The sequence below is a fragment of the Danio aesculapii genome, chromosome 5 (assembly GCF_903798145.1).
Source record: "Danio aesculapii chromosome 5, fDanAes4.1, whole genome shotgun sequence".
Lineage (NCBI taxonomy): Eukaryota > Metazoa > Chordata > Actinopteri > Cypriniformes > Danionidae > Danio > Danio aesculapii.
In genome coordinates this window covers 14,064,852-14,077,155 of record NC_079439.1, presented here as the reverse complement: position 1 = coordinate 14,077,155, position 12,304 = coordinate 14,064,852, and the positions used below count along the sequence as shown (strand labels likewise).

At 35.5% G+C, this 12,304-nt stretch overlaps 1 protein-coding gene across 1 annotated transcript in view; it reads right to left on the bottom strand.

Moving 5' to 3' along the window:
- Window positions 1-12,304, bottom strand: part of LOC130228920 (metal transporter CNNM4) — a 34,659-nt gene that overhangs the window by 240 nt on the left and 22,115 nt on the right. Inside the window, exons 2-3 of the mRNA XM_056457421.1 lie at window positions 2,989-3,132; window positions 2,266-2,400 (exon numbers count right to left, since the gene is read on the bottom strand). Of these exons, the coding sequence (XP_056313396.1) occupies window positions 2,266-2,400; window positions 2,989-3,132 (279 nt within the window). The remainder of the gene's footprint in view (window positions 1-2,265; window positions 2,401-2,988; window positions 3,133-12,304) is intronic.

The window sequence follows — 12,304 nt, the reverse complement described above, 5'->3', positions numbered from 1 at the left end:
AGAGAAAGAAGAAACAGAAACAAAAATAAACCCTTGAAATACAGTTGAAGAGTGTAAAATGTTTAACCCTCCTGTAAAACTGTCAATATTTTTATTGTCATTATTATTAATATTATATTTTTCTTCAGGAACAAGTCTTATTTTTGGTTTAGATTGGCTGGAGTAAATTATTATTTATTAAATAAATAAAATAACTTTTTTCAAAAACGTGACTGTAGACAATTCTTTGGTTTTTAACAAGGCAGATTTTCTTTAGCATCAAAACCAGCTAAATCCACTTGTGCTTTTTTTGCAAAAACCTCTAAATCCACCTATTGAGACAAGACAGTGTAATTAGCTGAAAAATCACTAAAGATGCTATTAGAAATTATTTTACCAAATATAAAACTCCAAAAATGTAAAATACATAAATCTGTATAGTAAGTGGCGGTTCATTCCGCTGTGGTAACCCCTGATAAACCAGTAGGAAAATGAATGAAATCTGTCAAGTAATCGCATTAATCAATAACATTAAAACCGACATTAATTACATCTTAACAATCTGTTGTCATTTCTGATATTTAAGATTTAGATCTAATGTAAGTAGAACAATGTAAACATTGCAAACATTGTAAACTAAGCTTTGTAGATTCAAATAATGTAGTGTAAAAACATTGTGAAACATCAATATCTGTGGGGATTTCCTGGGTTTCTTCTTTGTGGCCGTTTCAATTTTCTGCACGAGAGCACCCTCTGACATCTGGAGGAGAATTACTACTGATAACACTGTGATTCACTGAAAGATGTGCATGCATACCCGTCAACACTCCCGTTTTTGCCGGGATTCTCCCGTATTTTACTATTCTATCCAGCTATCATCCCGTTTTAGCATTTTCCCGTATTTTCAATCTTTCTATGAAAAATGAAAGTAGCGTCAAAAAAACGAGAGAAGAAAAACGAGTTCAAGAGAATTATGCTTTCGCTTTATTATGGCTTGAAACCTCGATGAAAAGAATATAAACATGGTCGCATTCACTTCATTTCCATTAAAGCTATGGGTCGACTGTTGCCCTTCATATGCAACCTCTGAATCAAACAATTCATGTATCGGTGCTGACAGAGGTGGCCTGTATAAAGACACTATTCCCACATGAGCTTCTGTACACATGATTTGAAGAGGAGAGAAAGTGGACGCTTTGGGCTTCGGGTATGCTTTTGAACAGATAAATACACTTAATAATATGCAAGCAAATATTATTATTATTTTGCATCTTATATTTTAAACAAATAATTTCATCATAATTGAGCACAAACAGTTACAAAAGTAATCGAATGCTTTTATTAAAGATCTGTGGATTCTTAAAGTGACACCTCTGTTATCAAACGAAACAGTGGATCAAAATGAGAGATTCGCTGCTCTTCACTAAATAACTATAGTGAATAGCTATTTAAATATACTGTAGTTGATGAGATTTTATAACTTGATTTCATTTCAGTATAGGCCATTTATTTTAATAGGCTAAACCTTTTATTTTATTAACTATGCGGAGGTTTTTTTTTACATCCTGATGATAATCTTCAATTGCTTTTGCAAATTCAGTTCAACTAATCGCCATTTTTCTGCTATTTTTATATGGTTTATTTTAGAAATAGTATGCTCTTTTTGTACAGGCACAATGGTAACCTATTGCTGTTTTTATCGTGCTACAGTTGAAGTCAAAATTATTCACCCTCCTATGAATTTTCTTTCTTTTTCAAATATTTCCCAAATGTTTCACAGTATTTCCTATAATATTTTTTCTTCTGGAGAATTTAACATTACTTTTTTATTTTGGCTAGAATAAAATCTATCCTAGAATAAAAAAAAAAGTTTAAAAATTTTTAAAAAACATTTTAAGGTCAATATTATTACCCCTCTTAAGCAATATATTTTTTTGATTACCTACAGGAGAAATCATCGTTATACAATAACTTGTTTAAATACCTTAACTTGCCTAATTAACCTAGTTAAGCCTTTAAATGTCACTTTAAGCTGAATCCTAGTATCTTGAAAAATATCTAGTAAAATATTATGTACTGTCATCATGGCAAAAATGAGTTATTAAAGATATTTTCTTTCTAAATATAATAGTTTTATGTTAAACAGAAATTGGGGACAAATGTACAAGGGGGCTAATAATTCAGGAGGGTTAATCATTCTGAACATAAATAAAACATTTTTATACACAGAGAGTGTATTTTCTCCCTTTACAGGGATTCTGGTGAGTTTGGTGCTGGATTCTTTACCTGTGGCGAGGAAGCGGTGAGCGGCCAGCAGCAGCTGAGGAGAGATCTTCACTTTAGACTCACTCTCATGTTTGAAGGCAGAAAAGTCTCGCTTGTTCTTATTGTGTGCGACTCTCTTTCTGTTGCGGTTATCAGCTGCAAAAAACACACACACAAAAACAAAGACTATTATGAGCACAACTAGAGCAGATAAAAATAGCACTACAATGATCACTATTAATAAACCATTAACTATGATTTTTCCTTAATAAACTCCCCATTTGCTGCTTTTTGATGGTTATTAAGAAAGTAGCTGGGTTTAGGTATTGGGTAGAATTAGGGATGTAGAATAAGATCATGCAGAATATGTACATTATAAGTATTAATAAACAGCTAATATCTTAATAATAGGCAGGTAATAATACACCAGTGAGAACTGATATTTACACTAAAGTGATACCAAGGACTTTATAACAGAACAGGAGTCTAATCATTTAATTTCCCCAAAGAAAACTATCATAGAGATACCACAACAATTATGATCATAAACATGATGATACACTTTTTTTTTTTTTTTATTTGCATGTGTCAGTGACTTCATAAACCATGTGTTTGCGTGAAACCACACACGAAACGGTCTACGACGCAGGACAGAAAGAGTCAAAGTCTGTTTGCTTTTATATGTGCGAGTGCTGTATGTATCAATTACAGATAAACGCATTGCTTTTGTCACTGTCCACTTACTGTAGAGGTCAGACTCGTCCAGGATTTCAGATTTGATGATCTCCTCGATGACGTCCTCCAGAGTGACCAATCCCAGCACCTCATAGAACGGATCTCCCTCCCCCTCATTATTGACTTTCTGAACAATCGCCAAATGGGATTTACCTGTAGAAGAGGAGAATGAATAATCAAATCAGTTCAGAAAGCAGAAAATTAATCAGATCCAAACTAAAACCAATAAAATTAGTTACTAAAAAATCATTTAACTAATAAAAAAAATAAATGGTTTCACTTTATATTAAGTATCCTTAACTAATAGGTACTTGCATCAAAAAGTAAATACAGTGTACTTAATGTGTTCATAATGTATTGCAGAACTCTTCTGGTGCTATTGAGGTAGAATATGGGTTTAAGGTTAGGGATAGGTTTGGTGGTCTCGGTAGGTTTAAGGGTGTAAAAGATAGTCAACAGTGTAATTATAGATTACATTAATTACAGACGCACTTGCATATATTTAATCAAGCTTAAGTACAATGTAAAAACATGCGTTTACACAAGTACATTGTAACTAATTATTAATTTACGTGCATGTACATTTTAGTAAATGCCACTTAATATAAAGTGGGATCAAATATATAAATAAAATTTAAACTATATATAGAAAATAAAATAAAACAGTGGATCAAATATATAATAGTTCACACAGAATGATCTTTTGGATAGACCTCCAAAGAAATAAATAGTATTCATGAAATAAATCTAGGAATGATAGACCTCAGAGATTTTAGGTAGAATTAAATACAGTAAATATAAAGGAAATCATGACATGCCTGCATATAAGACATAAATATACAGTGTATCTGGAAAGTATTCATAGCGCTTCACTTTTTCCACATTTTTTTTATGTCACAGCCTTATTCCAAAATGGATTAATTCAATTTATTTCTTCAAAATTCTACACACAATACCCCACAATGACAATGTGAAAAAAAAAAAAAGAGTTTTGAAATTGTTGCAAATTTATTAAAATTAGAAAACCTGAATAAATCATATGTACATAATTATTCACAGCCTTTGCCATGAAGCTCTAAATTGAGCTCAGGTACATTCTGTTTCCACTGATCATTCTTGAGATGTTTCAGCAGCTTAATTGAAGTTCACCTGTGGTAAATTCAGTTGACTGGACATGATTTGAAAAGGCGTACACCTGTCTACATAAGGTCCCAGGGTTGAAAAGCACAAACCAAGCATGAAGACAAAGGAATTGTCTGTAGACCTCCGAGACAGGATTGGCACAAGACTGGGAAAGGTTACAGAAAAATTTCTGCAGCTCTGAAAATTCCAATGAGCACAGTGGCCTCCATCATCTGTAAGTGGAAGATGTTTGGAACCACCAGGACTCTTCCTAGAGCTGGCCGGCCATCTAAGCTGAGTGATCGGGGGAGAAGGGCCCTCTGTCTGAGCTCCAGTGTTCTTCTGTGGAGAGGAGAACCTTACAGAAGGACAACCATCTGTGCAGCAATCCACCAATCAGGCTTGTATGGTAGAGTGGCCAGACAGAAGCCACTCCCCACCTGGAATTTGCCAAAAAGCATCTGAAGGACTCTCAGACCATAAGAAACTAAATTCTCTGATCTGATGAGACTAAAACTAAACTCTTTAGAGTGAATGCCAGGCGTTTCGTTTGGAGAAAACCAGGCATCGCCCATCACCAGGCTAATACCATCCCTACAGTGAAGCATGGTGGTGGCAGCATCATGCTGTGGGGATGTTTGTCAGCAGCAGGAACTGGAGGACTAGTCAGTATAGAAGGAAAGATGAACACAGCAATGTGCAGAGACATCCTGAATGAAAACCTGCTTCAGAGTGCTCTTGACCTCAGACTAGGGCAACGGTTCATCTTCCAGCAGGACAATGACCCAAAGCCAAAATAGAGCCCAGACCTAAAATCTATTGAACAACTCTGGAGAGATCTGAAAACGGCTGCACACAATCACTTCCCATCCAACCTGATAGAGCTTGAGAGGTACTGCAAAGAGGAATGGGCAAAAATTCCCAAAGACAGGTGTGCCAAGCTTGTGGCATCATATTCAAAACGACTTAAGGGTGTAATTGCTACCAAAGGTGCATCAACAAAGTATTGAGCAAAGGCTGTGAATACTGATGTACATGTGATTTTTCAGGTTTTTATTTTTAATAAATTTGAAACAATTTCAAAAAAATTTTTTCACATTGTCATTATGGGATATTGATTGTAGAATTTTGGGAAAATAAATGAATTTAATCCATTTTGGAATAAAACTATGACATAAAATAGTGAAAAAAGTGAAAAGCTATGAATACTTTCTGGATGCACTGTCAAACAGATATTACCACGATACTTATATCACGATGCAATTTTATTCTGTAACATATTGTATTATCACCTTTTCAACATTAACTTATGTCCCCAAAGGAAAACTTTAGCATCGTCTGTTTAACCATTAATATTAATTATCTCAGTTTCATTTTATTGCTGCAGTGAAAACTGAGTTTGTCAAGCAGATAAATGAGTTTGTCATCTTTATTTTACTAACTTACTGCATGCTGAAGGTGACCTGGTGTTCTGTCGATTTGTCCTATCTTGTCAGATTGTCCTACCTCCCATTCAAAAAGTTGTTAGCACATTTTGAGTTAAATGGGTAGTTAGCTAATTATCAGATTTTGCTACCAGTGTAAACTTTAATGTGGAGTAGCGTGATATGAAGCTGTAATATCGCACTAACTGGCCTAATCACTAACCCCAACCTCAGAACCCTTCAAATACAGTGTTGGTAGCATAATCTGATGGGTAGGATAAAATGTCAGGACACCGGCTTACCAGAAATAAACTCAATTTCAACACCTCCATCTAGTAAATGAAATAAAGTGATTGTATTCTTCAATCCAAAGAGTCAAATATTGTTTGTATATAGTATTGGCACAGATAATATTGCAATACTACATATAGTGTATATTTCTGGACAGTTTAGAGCTGGTAAAAACATTAAGTAGTGCTTAATTATATGTTATTTCTTTATATAACACAGAGGACAGACAGAAAGAGCGTTGAGTTCACACAGTTTATGCTGCACATAAACGGCCAGGACATCCTCCAATCGTTTGCTCATCAAAACAAAGAGCTTAGATTCAGAAGTTAGGTGTAGACATAACACTGACATTAGGAGACAAAACAGTGAGATGTTAAACAATTTAGCATCTTAGCTTACTAAATATTTCGATGTAATTGTCCCGTGCAAAACCACAAACACACACACACACACAAAAAACATTTCCTAATGTTCCACCACAGAAGTTTGACTGGCAATGTTAAGACGATTGAAAAATCAAGAAGATTTTATTGCAATATAGCTTGACGATACTGAAATTAAATTAGCAAGAAATGTAGGTGGCTTTACATGAAAGAATACCTACAAAAGTTCATTTCAAGCATTTATAACAGTATTTATTCATATTTGTTAACACAAGGTAATGAAAATAAATTGTTTGAATTCATTATTAGTTCTTGCTAACTCGCAGTCCATTAAAGGTTTCACCCCAAAAAAACAAACACTGTCATCATTTACTAACTCTTTACTTTTTCATGTTTTTTTTCTTTTGTTAATAGAATGCATTTTAAAAAGAAAGCTGGAAACCTGTAACCATTGACTTCCATTGTTTCTCCTACTTTGAAAGTCAATGGTTACCTGTTATCAGCTTTCTTCAAAATATCTTCTTTTGTGTTCAGCTGAAGAAAAAACTCATAAAGGTTTGGAACCACTCAAGGGAGAGTAAATAGTGAGTAAATTTTAATTTTGGGGTGAACCGTCTCTTAACTAAAGTTAAAAAGGTAATTGTAAAGTGTAACTGTTATTCTGAATCCAGATTTTTTTACAATATTCAGCAAATAATAAAGACAATTTTACATTACACATGTAAATAAACATCAATAATAAACTAGAAAACATTGTAAATGCTCATTTATACAAAAAAAAATTTAAATGCATTCAAATAACACTAGAATCCTCATAATATTCACAATATTACTGTTTTACTGTAATTTTGATCAAATAAATGCAGTCTTTGTTGAACAGAAGAAACTTATTTTAAAAAAACACTCCATACATACTGATCCCAAAACATCTAAATGACAATATGTTTCTGAAAAGCAAGCTAAATATATATAAAAATACATAAATATGCAGCTGCCAGAGTTCTTACCAGGTCTAGAATATATGATCACAACACCCCAATTTTATCCTCCTTACACTGGTTGTCTGTTAAGTCCGGTATTGATTATAAAATATTGCTTCTTACATATAAAAGCTTTAAATAATCTAGCTCCTGTTTATCTAACCAACCTTCTGTCTTACTACAATCCAACCCGCTCTTTAAGATCTCAAAACTCAGGGCTTCTGGTAGTACCCAGAATAGCAAAGTCCACTAAAGGAGGTCAATCCTTCTGATTTATGGCTCCTAAACTCTGAAATAGCCTTCTGACACACTCTCACCAGTTTAAAACTAGATTAAAGACCTATCTATCTCATCCCGAGGACTCTAGAGATTGTGACCTGTGAAGAGATGATGGCAACCATGGAATACTTCTGGAGGTCTCCATAAACCTGGACCAGTCCTGAGCAGATGCTGTGGTGGCCATGGAGGAGTGGAGAGCATGAGACTGATTCTTGAAAGACCACAGTGACAGACGAGTCTCTGCATTGATCCCGTGGGCCAGCCTGAACACCCGCCGGTGACCTACTAAGACCTGCAGCTTCTCCATAATGGATGTCCAAGTTAACCATGGTCCGCTTATCTTTCATCTCACTGTTTATATTGTAACAGGACGTAGCTAATAAAGCCTGTGCGCCGTATGCAGACTAAACAGCCAGTGCTGGAGTGATGCTGGCCATTCTGGATGTTTGAGATGAAGTTCAGTGTGCTTCTGGAAAGCTGATCTCCCACAGCAGACATCCCAGCAGGGCTGTTTTCTGCTGCAGAGGAACTAATGAGCCAAAAATCACGATGACAACAAGAGAAACTATTCACATACTAAAACAAAAAGTCACAGCTACACCATAAACACCATTACTGCTGCACAAAACATAATTACTAGCATCTTTTTTACTAGTCCACTGGGAAACAGCTTTACTTTACTGCTCTTTATTAATCATAAATATAGTCTCTGATGAACAAATCGCAATGTGGTAAGTGTCAAGCTTTAGTGAGCCATTATAAGACAAGGTTTAACACGGCTCGGCATACTATAACTTTTCTTGACCATTTTCAGCTTGTAAAAGATCAACTTTTAAACACGGCTGAGGAATAAATGACTTGAGGCTCTCAAAGCAGAATCAGTCTATGTAAAATATTTTCTCAGGATAAGGCAACATTTCACTAGCTGTCACTAGCGGTCTAGGCTTTGCAGATCGCTGGAAAACATGCAATATCACCCGGACTACAATTCTGTCACTATATGAACTACAACTCCCATCAGACACCTCACACACACACCAGTTCTGGATTACACGATACTGGAATTTGTTCGATAAAAGTGTTTCTATCACAGTTTATACCCATTTTGCTTATCGAATAGAAAGTTTATCCTACTTAGTTATGCGCAAACATTTTTTCAAAATTAATGCGCATTTTGGCTTTTCCATCAACCATTTTTTATGTGCATATCCAAAATGCACATAAAAATAGGTGGATGGAAACATAGCTATTGACACTTTTCATAGCTGCAATGATGCTTCAATTATTAACATCCTAAATCTAAAAATCCTTTAAATGTATTCTTAATCCTGAATACAATTAAAAGTTAAACAAATGCAGATTTTAATTTATTCCAATTTTAATACATAAGAAAATACAGAGAAATATTCTGCAATTGTCCTCCAAAGGCCAGAGGGCGCTCTTGCACAGAAACTCCATACACCCACAAAGAAGAAAACACAAGAAGTTGCATTACAACCATTAAACATGGTTGCATTGAACAAAATTTAACTACTTTCTTTGATTCAGCATGACTAAAACACACCACAACAAAGTCATCTCACAGACGGATTTACTTTAAACACTTGATTATAGTTACGAGGCGAGTTTGGAGTAAAACATGTTATACGCTGAATCTATTACACAAAGTCGTAGTTTACTGAGAAGCGATACAAACAGCTGTCATTATCGCAGATTTTCATCTCAGTAGCTATGTTTCCATCCACTTTTTTTATGCGCATAAAAATGGTTGATAGAAATGCCATACATTTCTAAAATGCATATAAAAATGTATGCGCATAACTGAGTAGAATAAACTTTTTGTTCGGTAATAAAAAATGTGCACTAACTGTGATGGAAACACGTTTACTGAACAAATTCCAGTATGTGCATAAAAAAAAAGTCATGTGATTTTGTTATGAAATCATGTGATGATGAAAATGTGGGCGAACGGGCAAACCAGCAGGCTGAGCACATTGTAAAACATCTGAAATGTTGTTTTGATCATTTTAAAACACCTTAATCATTTCAGTATTAATGTTTTCATATTATCAATTACATTAATTGTCAAAAGCATCTGCACTCCGCGTCTCACGCCTTCAAATGCCACCGCACGTTTACTGCGTGTCGGCATACTATCTTCTGAGGCACAAGTAATTTATCAAATAAAGAAAAGATTCCTTTTTCATATTTCATATTTCGCAATCCAGACCACAGGAATCTTTTCATTTCAGTTTTTCAAACTTCTTTTTAGTGGTTTACTGAGTGTACAGGGACACTGCAGCGTTTCAAAGTCACCTCAATTAGCTGGTTTGTATATAAGCTGACATACGTGCGATGCGCTGATGAATCACTGCTTTAAAACACTCCAGTGTCCCTGTATCTGTGTTTACACTCAGTAAACAGCGGTGAGTTTGGTGAACTGATGACGTTCACAACCAATCACAGCCATTTCTGTTGAAGAATGTGCTCAACAGTGCTCAAATGTTAGGGAAACGGACGTTTTTAAAATTTCAGTTTGGTACCGAAATCCAGTATCGCGACAACCCTAGTGATGGGTGTTTCCCAGTATTGGGTTACGGCTGAAAGGGCATCCGCTGCATAAAACATGATGGAATAGTTGTAATTGTTGGCAGTTCATTCCACTGTGGCGACCCCTGATAAATAAGGGACTAAGCAAGAGGAAAATGAATGAATGATTTTATTTTAAACTCAATGTTACCTGCCAAATAACATTTCAATTTTAATTATTTGTGAAGATTGCTAGCATCTTCTGTGTGAAGCCCTACATCAACTTTAGTCAGTACAGAAGTACTTCAATTCAAATCTCATTTAAAGTGTCTTCTATGAAAATAAGAGCATCCTCTGTAGTCTCTGCATTTCACAAGGCAGTTTTGTTTGGCTGAGTCATCAATCCCTGCGGCTGAAACAATGCTCTTCTGTCTCTCTCTGTCTCTGCATCGCTGCTCATATTCACCCACTGACACACTCTTATACCCGCTGCTCCTCCATACACCCACTAAAAACCCTGACCAGCCCTTCCAAACAACACACCCTTCTCACTTTACTGACCGCTCCTCTGACAGCCCTAATGCATCAGTTCACATACAGCCACTCAAGTCAGGACACATGCCATCTTTCTTAAAGGGCACCTATTATGCAAAAATCCCTTTGAGGTTGGTGTGTGGCAACAGTCTGTGAATACAAGCAGCTTCTAATGGTGAAAATGTATTCATTTCATTTTTTATTATCACATTTGATAAAAACAGTCTGTAGAAGTACGACATTCCCCCTTAGTATGCGTCATCGGAGGTGGGGAAATCCCGCTCATTAGTGATGATCTCTCCCTTATTAACAAACATTAGTCTTATTTTTGAATCTGACACTATGCTGACACATTTGTAGCTCCGCCCTCTTTTAAAAAGAGCACAATTACATTTGAACTTAAAATGACAGTCGCCAAAGTGGCACAGTTGGATTCAAACCCTAAAAGAGGCAGTTTTATAGAGCTATTAAACATCGTTATGGCCCATTTCTAACTGAGTGGTACGGTTCAGTTTGGAACGCTTTTATGGCCATTTCCACTGTCAAAAGGTACCACTTTTTGGGCACCCTTTCGAAAGGGTACCTAGCACAACAAAAGGGCATCAAAAGGAGGAGCAAGACGCACAGCTGAACACTATTGGTTCACAGAGATATGTCACTCGTTCGTGCACAAGCAAGAGAATGAAAACAAAGGAAGTGCTATTTTTAAATGCTGTTCTTTTGAACCAAAGGAGCCCTGAAAAAAAACATCACTTTTTTTCTCCCAAAATATTAAGCTGAAGAAGTTCAGCTCCAGGATCAAATAGCTGTTTTACATCGTGATTAGGGCTGAATGATAAAAATTGGTCTTGGGTCACACTTTATTTTGATGGTCCATTTGTTGAATTTAAGTTACATTGCATCTACATGCCAAACAATTCTCATTAGATTTTAAGTAGACTGTTAGGTTGGGCTTAAGGTTGGGGTTAGGGTTGGTGTAGGTTGACATGCACGTGAAAAGTTTCTTATAGTCAGTTAAATGTCTGTTTAGCAGCAGTATCAACAGATATTAAGCGGTCTACTAATGCTCAAATGGACCATCAAAATAAAATGTTACACTGTATTGGTATTTATTGACATCAGAGCTGCAGCAATGGTTTGTCATCCTCTGAGAAAACGGTTGAGGGTCGCCTAGTTAGAGAAAGACAGCAGGGGAGCATGAGCACAAAGCACATTGGAATGTTAAAGGACGCACTATTAAAACACAACTGTGTAGTGTCATTGTCACTTCAGGTCAGAACAACAACACATGCGAAAATGATTGCTGTAAAGCAGCAGTGAGGAGATTGTTAAAAAAAAAAAAGATGCAAGGATATCGTCAGATATTCATGTATTTGAATAAAAATGGTTGGTTCCTTTACTTAAATGTTCAGACTTGATTATCATAAGTTGTTTTGTTTACAGAGTTTGAGGTTTACTGTATCATTATTATTCACACCTTACAGATGTTGATCTATTTTTACCATTGCACACACTTCGTAACATTTTTTAATCAAGTTTAAGAGTTTCTTTAACACTTATGGTTGTTTTATTATGAAAAGATCAGATATTTTGTTTTTGACTATTAAAACCAACACCAAATGATATGAAACAAGATAGTGATCACTGTGATATAATTTTCCAAACCACTTTTACTGCAACATATTTCTAAGTGTGTACACACCCTATATTAAAATGTCTTCAAGAAAGCCATCTGATATAGCAGACATAAAACAAACCTGTTTTGATGCATGTATGATCAACT